The sequence below is a fragment of the Oxyura jamaicensis genome, chromosome 9 (assembly GCF_011077185.1).
Source record: "Oxyura jamaicensis isolate SHBP4307 breed ruddy duck chromosome 9, BPBGC_Ojam_1.0, whole genome shotgun sequence".
NCBI classification, from domain to species: domain Eukaryota; kingdom Metazoa; phylum Chordata; class Aves; order Anseriformes; family Anatidae; genus Oxyura; species Oxyura jamaicensis.
Genome location: NC_048901.1, coordinates 24257912 through 24276636, shown reverse-complemented (window position 1 = coordinate 24276636; position 18725 = coordinate 24257912). Strand labels below are relative to the sequence as shown.

The 18725-nt window shown below is 41.5% G+C and overlaps 1 protein-coding gene across 5 annotated transcripts; it reads left to right on the top strand.

The window, feature by feature from the left end:
* The first annotated feature begins 1047 nt into the window (after window positions 1–1047).
* LOC118171539 (lysosomal amino acid transporter 1 homolog) lies at window positions 1048–17659 on the top strand. 5 transcript variants are annotated; one of them, XM_035334741.1, is made up of 9 exons: window positions 1327–1523; window positions 3724–3835; window positions 5261–5327; window positions 6735–6944; window positions 7665–7755; window positions 9463–9587; window positions 10502–10597; window positions 11528–11713; window positions 17374–17659. In XM_035334741.1, the coding sequence occupies exons 3-9, from the start codon at window positions 5292–5294 to the stop codon at window positions 17473–17475; spliced, it is 846 nt and encodes a 281-aa protein (XP_035190632.1). In that variant the 5' UTR covers window positions 1327–1523; window positions 3724–3835; window positions 5261–5291; the 3' UTR covers window positions 17476–17659. The 5 variants fall into 5 exon arrangements, with proteins under 5 accessions (XP_035190630.1, XP_035190632.1, XP_035190634.1 ...); XM_035334743.1 differs by having other exon boundaries at window positions 1330–1523; window positions 6815–6944; XM_035334740.1 differs by having other exon boundaries at window positions 1330–1523; window positions 5261–5589; window positions 6815–6944.
* Window positions 17660–18725: the final 1066 nt, after the last annotated feature.

The window sequence follows — 18725 nt, the reverse complement described above, 5'->3', positions numbered from 1 at the left end:
GTTCTGGAAACCAAAGCAGCAACTGGCCTGGACAAACATAGGAATTTCAAGCTCTCTTTCTGGAAAGATTTTCTAGCCTCTAGAAGCATTTTAGAGATATCTTTACAGTGCTTTTCCACACCTAAATTGCTAGTTTTCTCATTTTCCCTTACAATTAACATTATAAAAGTATATAAATCTGCATGCCTTTGCCAGTCAGCAACAGATGAGCCTCGTGGACATAAGTGAGGAATTTCACAGTGCCAGACAAATGCTGCTCAGCTGCCAAGAACAACACTGAATCACTGCTTGAGCAGCAATTAAACCAGAACAATACAGAGACCCAAACCCTTCCTTTAATCAGTCTCCCAACCCTGTGTTAATTAGCTAGGCTGCAGTAACTACAGAAATGATGAGCCTATGCGAGAATAAAAGCAAAATTCTATTAAAAATTCAGTAAATTATACAATATTCCTTCCCATCAAAATATTTTAAAATATTCATGCTTAAAAGTGCATGTCCTGTGAAGATCCCGGGATTGTTCGTCAGGCTGCTTTGTCCCTCGGATCACTACCTGCCATTACCAATTAAACCAAGAGGCAGCGTCTGAGAGCGGCCAGCAGAGACCAAGGGGCACTAACTCAGCAGTAAAAAGGGCAGGCTTGGAGGCAGCAGGAAGGTCGTGGCTGCACCCCAGACAGTGGCCAGGCCTGCAAAGGGTACGTCGGGTGCGTGCTTCTCTTCGTTCTGGGCTGAGCCCAGTTTTTAAGTCACTGGGGATTAGATGCTGATATCCCACTTTCCACAGGGAGACCCTGAAACTGACAGGAGCGCAAACGGAGCTCCTTGGGGATGGCCAGCTCTGTGGGGACAGCCTGGGTCTGCACCTTGGAGCCTCTGGGAGGAGGAGAAGCCTCCAGAAAACCAAAGTGCATTTGGAGCATTTGCCGGTGAAGTGAATCTTGCTCAGATTTAACTGCTGCTTCCAGGGACCTCGGCTTGTGTTTCTCAAGGGCCAGGGGGACACCCTTGTGGATGAACCTCTGCTCCAGCTGAAGGCAAGCCACGGAGCAGCACGGAATGATGGAGCATGATGGAATTACGGACGGCTTGGACCACCCAACAGATTGCTCCTCTGCTCAGAGCCTCACGGTGACTGCCCTGGTGCGTGCCACACGGAGGCAGACCGGGAAGCCGCGGTGCTGTATAAGAGAGGGGCGCCCTCTCGAAACGACCACCCGGGCCCTCAAAAACCCCCCATTTTCCGCCCTGCCGACCCCAGCTCCTTCCCCCCCGGCAGGCAGCTCCACAGCCCCGGCAGCCGCCCGCAGAGGGCGCCCGGGCCCCGCCGCTGCGGCTGCCGATGGCGGCGAGGGGCGGTGCGGTGCGGGCGGGCCGCCTGCCCGCCTGCCTCCCCGTCACCCCGGCAGGGCCGGGCGGCCGCCTGCCTGCCTGCCTGCCTCCCTCGGCTGGGTGCCGGGGCCCTCGGTGCTGGGCCGGCCGAGCCCGAGCTGGATCCGCGGAGCAGCAGCAGCCGTGGCCAGGTCGGTGTCCGCCCCGCTCGCGTCCTCGCCGCGCGGCCCCGTCCCGGTCCCGGCCTCCCCGCGGGGCCGCCATTACACGGGGCGGGGGGCGCCTGCAGCAGCGCCGGCACCCGGGGCCGTCCCCTCAGGTGTGGCGGCTGTCCCCCTGTCCCTGCTGTCCCCATGTCGCTGCTGTCAGCCCCCTCCCCGAGCTGCCCGGCCCCGGCTCTTCCCCTCGGCCCGGGCTGGGCACGGGAGGGCGAAGGGCTGCGGCTGCCCGGGGCGGTGGGGCTGGGGCTGGCTCATGGGAGCTTCGCTGGGACGGCGCTTCTTTATCTCTCATTTTTCTTCTTTCTTTGATAAGCCGGAAGCTTTCTGTGAGAACTGGGCGCAGTTCGTAGGCTCGATTTGGCCGTGCGTTATCATCAGCGCTGAGGATGCAATATTCGCAGCTGGGGCTGGGGAAAGAAGCACTTAAAGAAGAGCCGGGGTGGGATGAACGGGTTAAGGCAGGGGAGCGCGTGAAGAAGCTCCCAGTTACTCCTTAGCTAAACTCATGTTTTTAATTTTCTTATTTTACCCCCAGTAATAATTAAATTATAAACACTGCAGAACTGAGCATCCTTTTGGGTTTCAGGCTGTTACCTGTTTAAGGAACCAGCAGAACTGCCAGCCACGCACACATCCGACACCGTTGCCCGTTACTCGCAGCGACCCATTACTTGCCACCCCGGTGCTCGCCGTGGTCGGAGCACGCGGGTTTTTGCAGCAACTTGGCTGCTGGAGGGGCAGAGCGGCTGTGGCAGGTCTCCAGACTTACAGGAGAAGCACGCTTTGCCTCCTCCGCACCGTGGAGCTGTTCTTAACGAAGAGGATTTCACTCTTAAAATGCTATTTATTTCAGCATCTTTATTCCATAATAGCAGATTAAAGTAAGAAAGATGTCCAAAGCGAAGTGTCAAGCTATTGTTTCCTTATAACTAAATATCTGAAACCACAATAGTTTTACTTCTAGCTAGACAAACACTAAGCCTTTTCAGAAAGGCATGATCTCAAGCTTCCGGACTAACACTTCATTGAAAATAATAAATAATACCCTTACTGCAGCTTTTTCAAATGCTAGAAAATACTATTTGGGCAGTAATCTAAGAATGAGGTTGTAGGTATGAAATTCTTGTAGGGACATAACTCACCTTTTGTTTTCCTTTCTCACCGAATCTAAGATTACAGGAAGAAAAGAAATGCCACGACAATCTCATCCTGTTTTCAGGTGCAAAGCGTTTCATGCAACAAAATAGAAGTAAGAAGGGCTTTGTGGCAGATACATTTAGTTGACAGCATCCAGTTGTTCTACCCACGGATGAAATTGTTCTTGTTATAGGGGCGCAGTATTTTGCTGGGGATTAAAAAACAACAACAAAAAAAACACACAATTATTTTAAGACTAAAAATACAGTCTCAAGGGCCGGCGGCACAGCAGTTATCCTGCTGTATAAATGCTAAGGAACAGCAACCCGAGAATATCCACGTGCTTTAAATGTGTTAAGTGCAGCGTGTGGCAGGAGGCCAGCGCACAAGTCTGCAGTCATCTGGGAAGTGTAAGGGGCCCAACTCCCACCACTTCTTAAGCTGTTTGGTTTTCTGTAACAGCTGCAGGGTTTTGGAGCAGGGTATAGCCTAAGATCAGGTGGTTGAGTCCTAATTGCCTCATTTAGTCATTTTACCCCATAGTCTGTGATTTATTTTTTTTTTAAGAGAACTTTTAATGTATGAGTCAAACTGCAGTCGTGACATTCAGGCATAGTTTTAAATACCATATGCAACTTTTTAAACGTCTGATATATTTTGCATATATCAAAAGGGGTGTTTTAGGATGAAGCTGAGGTGCAGTGTTTTCTGAAACCTAATGAAATTTGCAAGTTTATTGTTACAGTGTTTATAGATAGTTGAAAGTTTGTGGCCTAAGACCTGCCCAAGTAGAGTGTGTACTTTGTTTCTCCTTCCTAGTGCATGGCAACACCCTGTTCAGCTGCAGAGTGCCAGAATGGGAAGCTTAGTTTAAACATTACTCATAGATAAATTTTTTTAACTTTAAAAAATATTTTCAAAGATGACTACAAAGCCTAATAACTTCTCCAGTATAAGCTAAATATATCGAATAGACTAAGATGAATTCTCAGTGTATGAAAACATGTTCTCTTTTATTGTTTATGTGGTTTAGGTCCCATGATGACAGCTCTCTTGAGAAGCAGCCAGTTTCTGCAGAAAACTTGTTTCAGCACCGCAGATACTTGAAGTCTGGAAATAGAAAAGATTTCTTGATGGTTAGCAAAGTGAGTCCTAACTTTACAGTGCATGATGCTCTATGAAAACAAACGCTGTGAACCTTCATCAAGGCTCGACTGTAGTTTGCATAATGAGAGTGGCTCCAACATGTTGTATTGTAGAAAGGGTAGAAAGCTGAGCCCTCCCGAGCCCTGTCCCCTCCCAGGCACATGGTGTTACAAACCTCAAAATCCCTGCCACAAACATGAGGCCTTTGGGGACTGTTGTCCTTGAGATAGTCACTTCTAGGAGGATGCCCTTATGCCTCAGTGTTACTGCTTCCTGGTTTCTGAACTTGCTGTGCTTCTGAGTTGTTCCCGAATGGCCTTAGAAATTATCATTGTCTTTCTTGTTGCTGCTTTGACATCTGGCTTTAAGTACTAAACAGGTGAATCTATTAATACAACACGTATATATATATATTTAAGAAGAATTTCTTAAAATATGCTGTGGCTTTTTCTCATAGCTACTTGATTTGATTTCCTCTGCATGGGAAATTATTAACCCTCAGAGAGCCTAAGTATCATCACAGTGAATGGGAAAGCAGCTTTTTTTTGTCAGCAGTAAATCTCAGGGAATAGTCACACATAATTCTGCATTTTTGCTAAAAAAAAAAATAATAAAATAAAATAAAAATCTTCAATTTTATAGTGGTTAGACATTTAGGGAAAAAAGAAATGTCCAATAGGTTGGATATTTCAGTAGGAAGAACAATAAATATCCAGAATTATTATAATTACCTATGAGAAGATATTTTTTTAAGGTCAGAAAGACCTTGTGCTTCAAACCCTGACCTGTGTTTTATTTCATGTGCTTCATTCTGTGTGGGTTGGGAGTGGAAATACCTTACATTCACCTTAGGAGGCTTCTCATGTTTTCCCTGTTTCCTCTGAAGTATTAAATAATACAAGCTGTCTGACACTATATCAAATCACTAATTAGGTTGATTGGGCGACATATATTCAAGTAGGCCTTAGAGCTTGTCTGCAATCTGTGTAATAAATAACTTCTCCTTCATAATATTAGCTGGAAATTAATTGCATAGAAAAGATCGCTAGATTTATGTTCCATAAGTGTGAATAGAGTGTTCAGGTTGGATACTGTTAAAGAAAGCACTGTTACTTCTTTGGGATAATGCTGAACGTGAAAATCAGAGTTTTGGTCTTAAGTGCAAATAAATGGCTTTGTTTACTTTACCCTGCAGCAGATTTCTGGCACCTCTCTGTCTAACACAGGCTCAGACTAAAATGCTACAGTGATAAACATCTGGAGTGTTGCATATTTGTCAAGGGTTAATGGATGCAATGGGCTACGAAGTATTTTTCTTTCTTGGAAGTCTGAACTTCTTTTCTGTAAGCAATAAATATGATCAAGCATCTTATGGCTAACGTCTTATTCACACTGGCTATATTTATTTTCTTTGAATTTGACAGGTTCATTTATGAGATTGGGAATAACTGCGGTATGCAGAGGTCTTTTCACAGCGGATATTCGGCACTGGTAAACGGATTTGCGGATTTGCATGGGGTAAATATGGAGGCAGAAATAAACTTCTGAAATCGAATCTCAGTCCAGAAATGATGGCTTCCCAGCTGTATACACATGCTTTCAATATCTCCCCAATAGAGGCTAGGAGACTGTGTATAAATGGAACACCATGGATTTGGCATCTTCTGGAAGAATGTGTTGAGAATGCGTGGGAGTACTGGAGCGTTGTCATAGGACTGATTTCCATTGTCTGTTTTCTGTTTGCTGCACTACCGTAAGTTTAAAGTCTTAGGCAGTCCTCAGATTGAGACATGAGTAATCTTGCCTGAAGCCTTTTTCACAAGCTGCCTTTTTTTAGTTTATCTTGGATATGTTTCTCTATCTGCATAATACAGATATAATATGCCAGAGAAGCATGTTGTTCATGTTTAGAACAATATTTGGTGGTTGACAAATGAGCTTGATGTACTGTTCTGTTGTACCGACTTGACACTAATCTCTGCCACTTAGAGCAAATGAGAATAAATCACCTCTTCTCTCTTATCTTCTCCACCCTGAGATGTGTGCACACGCAGCACACTTGCTGCAAAAACTGGCTTGGTGTTTAAACCACATGCCACGTCACCAGTACTGTTCTGCTGGCTCCTGCCAACGAAGTTTGGACTCAAAAAGGTCAGAAACAGCACATGAGTTAGCACTGTGTGTAGTGCTAAATCAGTTGGTGTTTGGCGGACTGGCACTGGGTTCAGATTTCAAACATAGGTAGGAGATGGCAAAAGAAAGCAGAAATGCTGCTAGTGGATGAGAATGCCTGGAACAAAATGGGATTGACTCCAAAGTCTGTCCCCATAAGGGAAATATAATTTACTGAACTTATAAAAGTGTGATGGAAATCAAGCAAAATAAAAACACTCTGAGTAAGCTGTTGAGCTTCTTAAATATTAGTTGAAAATGGACTTTACATTAAAAGTGTCATGTTAGTGGGTATGGAATTCATCAAGACATGTCTAATGGACTCAAATTTGGGATTGCTTCATAGCCCCTGTTATGAATCTGAGTAACAGTTCTCCAATTTGGAAGTGTAAGCGTAGTAGTCTGCTCTTACAGAAGCTTTGTTCATTCTTAGCACTTCTATGTCAAGTAAGTGTTTTTCTTCTTTCAGTATTTTAAAGGCTAGTACTTACAGCAGGGGAATATGAAATGATGCTGGCATAGTTCTGGTGTCCAGAAAATGATACTTCAGTGCAGGACACAAAAAAAGAACTCACGCAAGCTGTAATGAGGTTGTGATTTCAGTCTTTGTTATATGAGAGTAAGACATGGTGAGCGGTAGTGAATGGAGTTCTCATCCAAACTGTAAGTGGGGTTTTGCTGTGATGGGTCTCTTGTAGTTAAGAGTTTTGATTTTTCTATATTCAGATTTTGAAAAATGTATTTTCAAGCTTGTCAAACATTTTTGGCTTACAATATTTTATAATTACTTCTGGAATTTGTGCCAGTCAAATTTACGTTGCCTGTCAGAATGGAAAAGTGGATCAAGCGCTGTCTTTGGGCTTTCTGCTGTGTTGGATAGCTGGAGATCTTACAAATTTTATAGGCTGCTATTTAACAAATCAACTGCCAATTCAGGTAATCTGTTGTTATTTCTACTTTTTGATATATAATTTTTGACTGTCTCTTTAACCTCTAGGATAATTTAATACTACACATATATAAAAGAATTGTCTTTTAACAGCTTCTTTGAACTAGCGCTTTCTTATTAATCTGTTAAAATTTGACAATACAGTTCCAGCTTCACTGTAAGAAGCCTTAGTTGTCAGTGATCTGTTAATTGTGTCTGGAACTTTCTTGTCTTCTGTTTCTATTTTCAATTCTTAATGAAAGAAAGATGTATGTGTCAGTCACAGAAGTTTTCCCAAGCTGGAGAGGGACCCAAGAGTGGATAGAGTTGTCATCTAGTTTACAACTTAATGTTGTCTAACAGTTTCATCTCCCCCATTGTAAAAGGGGAAGAGAGAATGTCAGTTCTGTCTTCTTGAGGCAGGAGGCACTAAGCAAGGCTGATAGATTCCAAAGCGCTGTGAAACTGGGTAGAGTGGACTTCAGCTTCTGGGCAGGAAAGGATTTTTCAGTCTGCCCAGGCAGGAATTTGTGCCATGCATCCTGCAAAATGACACACTGTTGTGATTGTGTCAGCACATCACCGTTGCACAAGCTTTACATCGCGTTCATCTGCTGCTGTCTAGCTTGGTATTTGTTGTTCACGTCATTATTATGAAGCACAATTAAGTTGAGAAAGTTTTAAACTTTTTTGTATAATGAACAAGCAAATGTGTTTTTCTCTTTCAGACTGTCACCGCCATTTCTTATGTTAATATGGATATAATTATGATTTCACAATATGTATACTATAAGCTCAAGAATCAGAAGATGACAAAATGTAAGTTTTAAAAGCAGTTAATGTTATCTATTAAATAGCACATTCTTCACTGTGATATTTCCTATAGTGTTTAAAGAAAAGCTACCTAAAAATAGAGTGCACAAATTCCACCTGGAGTTGTTAGGCCTCTTTCTTCCAGTTTTTTCAGTCTCTTACCCACAAAATATCTGTACATATTTCCTATGTAGTACTTTCTGTCTATACAGACATAAATAATGTAGTTTTGTGGAATCTGGTTCCATATTTTAACTTGCTCCATGGTTTTACTATCTACTTTCAGCTATCTAACTATACGCGTAAGCTGAGAGTAAGCATTATTGCTTTGTGTGGCTCAGTTTCCTTCATGTTAATTAAAACGGGACTTTATTTGCTTATAGCATAAAATATCCTGACATCTTCATGTGTTCTGTTTCAATACCTATGATTAAGAAGTATTAATGGGAATGAAATTGCTTGAGGTGCTTCATAAAATCCTGGCTGGAGTTGTAGTATTCTGCCTACCAAATGAACTACTGTTTTTACTGAAATGGAAGACAGAAAGCTATGTTCAATTTGTATCAAATCAAAGCCATTATTTCATCAATCTACAAAAACACAAAACCTAAAACCCATGGTGCAGTGGAGGTAACAAAAAGCTGAAGCAAAACAGATGCCTGCCCAGCAAGCTAAATAGGGATAAAGCAGATTCATTCAATATGGAACTGATAATAAACCCGGAGATAGGTCAGTGCTAAAGATATTTCCTTCCTGCTGCTTGCTGTCGAAAACAAATGCAGGCCCTTGTGCAGTATAACTGCCCATGCCTGTTTCAGCCCCTCTCTTTGCATAGCTGGAGAGGGAGAAATGGTATCGTGAATAAAGCAATAAAACCTTTTAGTAGCCAGTTCTAGAGCTGTTACTGCAGGCAGGTTGGTCAATTTTGCATCTCCAAGCCTGTGAAACAGCAGTGTTGCTTCCTGTGTCTGTTGTATAGGTTGCAGGTCTTTAGGGCAGGCTTTCTACTGCTATACAGCAATTTGTTCCACAGGTAGCAGTGACTGCAGGAGCTTACCAGCACCTTTTAAATACAGAAGATAGCAGAGCTTGAGAGATCGCTAGGATTGTTTATCATTTTCAGGTTGTCTTGTAGGTGTCTACAGAGACTTACTAGACGGAGTCTTTATCTTTGTATATGTGAGCTTCTGCATGTAAAGATAAGGATTCATATCTAGCTAACCGTGGGCATAGACGGTGGTCCAACAGAGAGGACTTTACTTATTTATCTGAAAGATATTTTTGAATTTATCTAAATTTCAAATATTGTTGCTTTTGCATTTTTAAATTGCAGTGTGTTGAAAGAAACTGTTGTATTCTATTCTTAGCGGTTTTCTGTTTATCAGCTGTTACATAAAAGTAAATTATTAGGAAATGGAACTCTATATAAATGAACTGAGTGTGAAAATTGTCTCAGTAGCGATGCCTGTGTAAGGAGCTCCCTCCTGCTCCTGCACTGCTGCCCTCAGGTGGTGCGTTAGGACACAGTGCGCAGCGAGCAGGGCCGGACACAGCCCAGGAAAAGAGGAGCACTCCTTAGACTTGCATTGTTGCTGAGAAGAAGATACCTGGCATCGTACCTTTAGATTTACATTTTTATGTTGCAGATAACACCTTCTGTTAACTTAAAGTTACCTTTTACTTTTCAGCTAATTTGTTTGTATGTCGTTCTAGGCAGCAAAAACCTGAAGAATTTCTGTGTAACCTGGATCTTGCTGTGTGTGGCCCTGTGCATCGTTCTATTCTGTCAGCTGCTAGTAAGAAACCAAGACCAGAGTTCAGTACTGGAAAGAAGTAATGTAAGTTCTTAACCTGCTTCCATTCCAAAACAAACAAGCAAAAAAACAGTGTGGCTTGAAAGGATAGTGTGCTCTGAGGTTTAAAGAAAAATGGATGATGTTTTTAACAATGCCTTAGAAATCATAAATGTGGCGCTATTGGGACATTTTAAGTATGTACCGTACATCCCAAAATAAAGAAAAGTTACAAAATAGCTTTTATTTTTTTATCAGCTTCCTGTGTTTTGGGCTCATTCTGTCCCTAGGGTTATTAGGATGTGCTGCTTTGTGAAATAACATGTATACGAGTTGTCTTTCTGCTTGTGTTAGATAATGTGGACATCCATGTAGAGACTATGCAGTGAAAAGTGAAATCAATAAAGGTGGAAAATTACAATTGTACCTGCTGCTGTCACTTCACCAGGAAAGTTCACAGGCTATTCTTGCAATCTTACAGCCTTCGTACTAATGCCAGTAAAATAATTGTAATCCAGCAACATTGCTCAGCAGGGAGGCAGCTTATTTTCAAAATACAGCTAGGGTGAGAAAACTAACAATTCTCTTAAACTGAAAAATGAGTATTTTGCTTTTTCCAGACAGGATGAGTTTTTATTTTTTTTAGTAGCCCTAGCTATGGTTTTTAGTTTTGGCTTGAATTATTGTGTCCAGGCATCTTGAGCAGAAGGGCTGGATTGACGGTAGAGTTACAGCCCAAAGCCTGGCACTGCTTTTGATCTTAGTCATGGCTATGACGCAGCACTGTGCATTGTTGTGAGATAAAGATTAAACCTTTTCTAGCCCTCTTTGGTCATTTGAAGAGCTGTCCTGAACTGCTTTGAAAGGAGTTCTGTCCAGAACGCTAGCCTGTGGTCTCTCTCTGCCTCTGAAATGCTTGAAAACATTATTGCCAAAACCTATGTACCTTTATTTTTCAGGCTTCTCTTGATATGATTGAAATGTCAGGCTTCATTTGTGGCTATATATCTTGTGTGTTTTACTTGGGAAGTAGATTTCCTCAGCTTTATAAAAATGTAAGTAGGTTTTTGGCTAAGTATACTTGTATACTTTACAAAATATTCTCTGTTGTTTGGCATTTTGGATTCTTCCTAGCAGCGAGCCCTCAACATCAAAAGCCTGCTTGGCTTTTGTGACTCTCTAAAATGGTAAAGAAAAAGGGAAGAGGGTGGTGAGAATTTAGAAAAATGGTGGTCTTTAATTGATAGAAGAGGACTGATTTGCCAGGAAAGAGGGAAGTTTTACATTTCTATACACTTTGATCAGATACATGAGCAGAAGCATGTTTTGTGTAATTGGTTTCATGAGCAAGTGGAATCTCCCCTTTTCTTTCTCCAAATTATTCTACCTTAAGTAACCAACTACAGGATCAAAAGTTAAAATTAGAGAAGAATTAATTCAAAGGTTTAGATTCTTTTCCACGAAGATGCTACTACTGACTTTTTTTCTTAATATACCGATAGTGAAGAGTCTGTGGGAGAAAAAATGCTAAGGGTCTTACATAATCAAATGCATACAGGTATTCTAGCTGATTATGTAAATGATTAATTCATTTCCAAGCTTATTCCTGTTCTCCCTTTACATTTTCCATCCCAGCCGGAATACCACAACATTTTCAAAGGGCTCTACTGAACAGATTGATAGAGCAGCAGACTTGCTAAGAAGTAAAAATCATTTGGAAGCAGGTTATCCTTGGTGCTTTGCACTTATATAAATAAAAACTGTTAACTAGAGCTGCTTCTAAGAGTTGTAACAATTCCTATAACATTTGGTGATACGTGCTGAAAATATTAAGCTCAGAGGATTCAGAGCCCAGGAAGAGATGGAAAAGATTGACTGAGAGTCTTTGGATTTATTATAGCACAAAATACCAGAATTATCTATAATTGACTACTGTGATGAATGTTTTAACTTTTTTTTTCCTGTAAAATTTCTTTGTATTTTAGTTTCAGAGAAGATCAACAGAAGGCACCTCTTACCTGCTGTTTGCATTAGCCATGCTGGGAAACTGTACGTATGGACTGAGCCTTGTTTTAAAGATGCCTGCTACCAAATCTTTCCAAGCTCTCTACTTTTTACACCATCTTCCGTGGCTCATTGGGAGCTTTGGAGTTTTGTTTCTAGACATTCTTGTATCCTTTTGCTGTTACAGCTAGAGTTTTTCAGGATGGGCTTGTTAATAAGTAGATCAGAAATTAGGTAGAATTTTTTAATCATGTTTTAAAAAAATCTTAACTTCTTTCAGAATAATAATTAATATGTTTTCTATGAGAATATTTCTATAAATTAAGTTCATAGAAAATAACTACATTAAAGCTACATTGCACAGGTTAATTTTAATGTTGTAGCCAATACATAGTATACTAAAAGTTGGGAAGTGGAATTTTGCAGTTTACTGTTTTGTGTGATGTCTGATAAATGTTAAAAACAAAAAAACACCTCCAAAACTGCTTGTTTTTAAATATAAATATAGAATTATAGCTTTGAGAAGTTGGCTGACTTGTAAATGCTATTGGAAGAGTGCATCAGCTTGAGAGACAGACAATGAGATTTTTGGCAAACTTTGTTTCAAGAAAACAACATATAACAAGGAAATGTTGCAGCTACACTTAACTGTATAATACGGGGCAAAATCAGATGCATTTGCCTCTGAAAACCATCAGCTATGCTCACTGAGTCATGCTAAGAGCTGCCTTACTACTACACAGTTACATATGCCTGTTTCTTGAAGTCCTGAGCAAACTTAAACACTATTTTTTTTTACCCTTAATTCAGGGGACATATGTAAGATGTTTACAATGTTTTAGTTATTGCTAGTCGTGCTCTTTCTACATTGAGCATTAGCATTCTGTGATAAATAAATTAAAAGTAAAATATTTATGGTAATATTGTACTCTTGCTTTAGAAGTCCAGCGAATGATAATGTGGTATTTGCTGTTCTTCTGTTCATTGTGTTTATAGCCACCTGCCTCGTTACTTTAGCTTGCATTTTCATTTAAAATAGTATAAACAGGAGACTTTCTGATCTTCCCTGGAGTAAGAATTTTAGTTTTGTTTCTTAAAACATCTTGGTACTTAGCTCCATTAACTCCAAGTATGAAATGAAATAGAATGAAGAGGGATTTCAAGACCATGCTAAAAAAGCATATTGTGTTAATCCGTTCCATATTAGAAGGAAGTTCTTTACCAGATTTACCTGGAACAGTTCAAGAAGTTACGATTCCCAGGCATCAGTCTTGTCTTTCTGATTAAAGTAATTTCATAAGCCACTCCAATTAGCCTGACGATGGGACAGCTGACCCTTGCCTTGGATGGGCTGCCAAATGGTACTGTCCCTCAGAATGGGCATCTGTGCTTCTTGCGTTTGTAAATTTAATTTTTATCTTTTGAGACCATGCAGTTTCTTTTGCACGAATAGACTGCAGGGATTCAGGGTTGCTAGCCCATGTGGCTGGTGTGAGTGCTCAGCCCTTTTGTTCCACAAATGAAGTAGTGACTTTCTTTTCCTCTCCACAGCTGGAAACATAAAACTGCCAGTATTTATTTACCAAAAAAACACCCTAGAATTTGATCTTGATGACCCTTGCAGTACATTATGTGCATATTAGCAGATGTCTCTCTGTGATGTACTCCAAAACTTTTGCATCGGCCACAAACCTCTCCCCTCTGCGAGCCCAGCCCCGGAACTGCAGTGCCAGTGTGCACATGACATTCATTTCTCAGCTCCCTCTTGATTGGAGTCTGAATCCAATCTTGCTAATAGTCTTCCAGTTCAAATTATATTGGAAGCAGATGCTCCCAGATCAGGTTGGGGAGCTTATAGAAATCTAGTCAAGTATATAGTGTTAGTTGAAAATGTATGAAGTATTTGTAATCAAGAGAAAACAAAAGCAGACCTCCAGCTTTGAGAAGCCCCGAAGGTATGGAAGTAAACACTATTTTTTTTTTTTAAAGAGAGCTTCATTACTGTCTCTTGCCAAGCAAGAAATCAAAATTCTAACAAACTGGTATGTCATGTTAGACCTAGACCAGAAAAGAAAATAGCAGGACCACTGGGGTTTTGAAAAACAGAGGACTTAAATGAAAAAGTTGTAATTTCTACAAGAGAGGTGTCTCATAATTAAGCATTTGTGCAGCAGTCTCTGGTTTGAGAAGTAGTTGTAGAAATTGTCTAATTCCAGTGTGGTTTGTTCCTTAGAGTGTGCAGAGTTTCATTAGGTGGAAGATAAGCCCTCATTCCTCAAGGTCCAAGGAAGGATTAAGGCTTCACTTACTCTGTGTCTGCTGCAGCATTCTATCTCTTGCTTCTGCCTGCCGTGGCTGCCATTGACTATTTTTAGAACCAAATGGACTCCCGATCGCAGCTGGAACAGCAGCTCCAGCGCTACTCAGTGCAGGATTACACCGGACCCATTTCAGCTTGCTTTAACGGGATAACGTGGTCATCCTGTTTCCTCGGTGTCTAAAGCTAGTTATTTGATCGCGCGGTAAGCTAGTTATTTTTGATAAGCAATGGAAGTGTGCAGTTGTTTGTAAAGTATGAGTTGTCCTCTTCTTCATTTTAAGAAGGAATTTCATAATGCTGCACGTTTGCATTATAAACTGGACATGATTCTCTCTTCCAGTAATTGTTTCCTTCCAACCGCTGCTTTGCAGAGGAAGGTGGTTGGAGTTTCCCAAGAGTTGTTAGTGGAAAGTGCCTCTGCCCTAGGCAGGGGCAGGGGTTGGGATTAGATGGTCTTTAAGGTCCTTTCAACCCAAATCACTCTCTGATTCTAAGAGACTGTGAAGGTCAAGGCAGGCATGTGCCTGATGGGGTGGGGTGCCTTATCTGGGAGAGACACTGAAGTCCACATTTGCCTATCTTACGGTTCCGTGGTGGACCTCAATAGAGCTTTGCTCTGTGCATATTTAATGGCTCACTTGCACACGAGGACCTAAAATACGTAGTATTAAACTGCTGAGTTTTTGACCAGTTCTGCCCTTGGAAACGTAGTGTTGGCTGCTGCTAAAAATCTTAAGAGACTGAATTTAGCACAACTTTTCTGGAAAACTTTGTCCTTTTCTCTAAGTATTCTCTTTCACCCTTGCTTCATTCCCCTCCTTGCCCCCACCAAAACCAAACAACTCTGCTTTGTATTTAGATTCAGGTAAGGCCCTTTACTAGGATTTTTGCCTTTCTTTTTTGTTTGTTTGTTTGACATCACCCTATTGTCGGAGAGCGATGTTCAAATCCTCTGCAGGTACTTCTTTTCATTAAGTGTAGCCAGGTTGTAACTAAATAGCCAAAGTATATTCAGCAAGAGCCAAGCTGCTGTACACGGACTCTTTATCTGGCACCTTTTGTGAGTTGCAGGGCAGGCACTTGGAATCCATTATATACCTCTACAAAACGTCGTGCTTTGTAATTTAATTACACGGTGCAGAGAATGTAAGTCTGACCTGACAAGTCAGCAAGACTTTCCCAGCCAAACTTCTCTGCACTCCTGTAACTACCTGCTGTTGTCTCAAAAACATTGCATTATTTGATTTGTCATTAAATTATTGATAGGTTTTCATGAAACAGATTTGATAAACTTGATCAGTGGCTGTCACAAACACTGGTGTTGAGCAGTCAGCCTGGCTCTCACCTCCACTCTGGGCTGTCTGCGTGCTTAGGCCTTGGAGTTTCCCCCAGAAAGTCACAGACGAGAGCATCAAGTATGTTTCTATATTAAGTAGTCTTGGCAGTCCAGTGTTTATTTTAAAAATACAACCAGATGAGCACATACGCTAAAAAAAAAAAAGGAAAAAAAAACACACACCAACATTCTGCAAATACTTTGGTGAATTCCACATAAGGAAGGTGAGATACAAAAATTAAGAGCTCTGTTGCTGCCACCAGCCCAGTCCTGTCCCCAGCCTACGGTGTGGTTTCAGCAGCTTTGATCCCCAGTCCCCAAAAGCCTTTCTCCCAGTGCAGCTTTTAAGACCTGGGGAGGTGTTTGGCTGCAAGTCCAATAAGGCCTATTTGAAAAAAGAAACAGGCAGGAAATTTAAGCGGTAGCTACATATGCTGTAATACTAATTTGCTAAACTTTCTTCTTAAAGTTTCCTGCATAATACTACGGAAGGGCTTGAAAGGAGTGCTGATCTGCTGGCTCTGAAGGAAATCCTGTCTAGTCTTTAGCTGGGAGGCCTTAGGGGTGGGATGCTGGAGAGCTTTGGGAAAGGGGGACAACTCCTGGGGCTTTGCCTAAGAAATCTGTAGAGAATTTCCTCTGCTTCCATCCAGGCCTCCCAGAAAGCTTTTTATTTTTAATTCTTATTTTTATAAATAAGCGTGTACATTAGCCGCAGACTTCTCACAAACGTTGTCTGCCAGCCAAGTTATTTTAACTGGGCTGAAGTGTTCGTGGCAAAACTTTATGTGCCAGATTTCCTCCCAGAGAAACGCAGTTTCAATTGAAAGTGGGATTTTACGTGTAGTAGTAGTGGTGACTAGTCTCCGTTAAAGCTGAACATGGATGAGCATCCCCTGCACGTTGCACCCAGGTATACAGATAGCTTCTTGTTTGCACACCCTGTGCTTTTAAGCCTGCTTCCATGCAGCGGGGGTGGAAAGGAAGAACCACAGGCAGTGCCTTACACCAGGCAGCGTTGCCACCTCGCTGCCTGCTGGTGCTGTGCCTCTGTGAGGGCAGGCTGCTGGCGGTACACCACAGCTCGTATCAGTGTACTGTCACTAGGAAATCTATTCTGGAAGATGCTACGCTGATGTCTTGTACAATAGAAACGTCTTCCCTGCAAACAAAACACAGTCCCTAATGGAAGGACAGCTGGAGAGACTCGTGTGATACCTTTATATTGCAGAATGGTATGTAAAGTGGTGTATCTGTCAAAGCTAAGCGCCTCGTATCCAGGTCAGTGCTGAAGTACAAAAGTTACCTAGCAGAAGCTCTGAGGACTGAGGCATCTCTCATCCTTTCGAAGTGCACATTGCCATTTTTTTAAAGGCTAGATATGCTCCAGGTCAGTAATTTTGTTTGAGAGCTGGAATCATCAAGGAAAAGGACAAGTACATCCTTGTTAATTCTTTTTAGGTTAGCAGTGTTTCCACTGCTCTGTTTTACAACAGAAATAAACAGTTGTGTCCAATTGCACAATTCTGTGTTGAAAACAGCATTAAATGCGGAGCCACAGAGCTGTCGGCCTGTCATTGCCTTCCAATACCAAACGAGGGAGAATTTTGCAGGAAATTAGGATTTTGTTTCCTGATCAGGCCCTGTTGATCCACCTCTAAGAAGTTTTTACTAACTCCCCCTCCCTACCAGCAGCCCCACGTGGGCTCCCCAGGTGAACAATGCTCCTTTTGCATGTCTGATGAATTTCATGCTTACGACCCTTGCAGGCAAGAGATAGCAAGGGATATTCTCATTTGGATTTGAGCCATAAAGCTGAGGTTTAAAGTTAACTTTTTCCTGTATCTTCCCTTTTTTAGTATTGCAAGTAAAATGATTAAATGTTTTGTCATTAAGAAATACTGAAGATGAATGTTAAGTAAGGTTTGGAAGAGCTTGTATGATAATGTAGAAAATTCCACAGTTAGGATTAAATAAATGGATAACACCCCGCAGGGTGTGAATTAGATGAAACAAGTTTTAAGTTTTCCTCTGTGGTACTCAGAGTCCGAGCCAGAGCTAAATGGGTGGCTGCTCTTATTCTGTGCGGCTTTCTGTCTTTCACTGAAAGCCAGTACTGCAAGCGCTGCCTCTGTATCCCAGTTAATTACTTCCTTACCCCAGAATAACAGGTGACTGTGCAATTCGTTCTGTATCGTCAGCGCAAGGACAGGCAGCCTGCCGTGGTGGCGCTGGAAGTGGAACCGCTGCTGCTGGGCGAGGACGCTGCCTAGTGCTGGGTCGTGGTCGGCTCCTGCCTCCGCTGCACTTTGCTCTGGGGTGACCTCAACAAAAAGTTGAGATTGGAGTTGCTTAGGGACCACAGTTATTACTTTTATATTTATTTTGTCATTAATTTGTTATTAATTATTTGAAAAGGATATGAAAATAAATATTTAATACTGTATTTCAGTATGATATCAAGTCTTTTTTCCTGACTTTTTTTCCCCCCATTTTAGGCTGTTTCTCCCTATCCTGATAGGGAATCCAGCAGTGACTGCTCTAGAAGAATTTATTTGATGTCATGATGCGATGCGTATCACGACATTGAAAGAAGTATTGAAAAAATCAATTTGATTTTTAGATGAAAATCTACATCTAGATAACAGTAATGTGGCTGTTTAAAAAAATGCAGGATGCATTGTTGTGCTTTTACATCCATCTTGTCAGCTGGTGGGATCCTCACGTACAGCTCATTGCAAAGTATTACTGTGCATTTTATTGTTAAGTTAATTAAAACATTTATACATCAGTACCCGTGTGTTCCATGGAATCTAATTACTGCATGCCATTATACACTGCATGGAAAGGGATTCTTTTTTTTTAATGACTTGCATTTCTTTACAAGCTGCTGGTCTAGGTAAGTACTGGTGGGGGGGGTACTAAGGAGACTGTACCTTGCGATTGTCTGTGGTGCGTTAGGTATTTTTATTCAAAACTGTTCTGTCTGAAGAAAACTTTTACTAGAATTTTATTCTGAGATCTTATTAATATTTCATTATATATGTGTATAAGGGTTCGCTTCAATAAATAACTGTGAACAAAAGGGCTGTTTTGTAAAAGTCAGGATGAGTCAGTGCATTTGTGGGCTTATTGTGAAACCCATCCTTTGATTTCAGATAACTTTGCTGAAGGGACATCAGAAGAGATTTAAAATAAGAAGAAGAAGAAAATAAACTGAGTGCAATTGATCATACCGAAATCTCTGCCAAAAGTGCACGCTAAAAGTGAAGCATTTTTCTCTGGACGTTCCAGAACTTCCTGCACTACTGATTAAAACAACACCGACAATAAAATAAACCCCCACAAAATAGGGCTTGGGTCTCTGGGGGGTAACGTCATCCCTGCTGCTGGACCAGCCGTGCAGGGTGCCGTTATTGGCCTCAGCGTGCACTCTGCCTGAACACGCTTCTCCTGGTTTCTTAAGCTAGCAGAGGGTGTTAGAAGTTAACCTTTTCAGTACATAAATTAAAATGCAATTTGT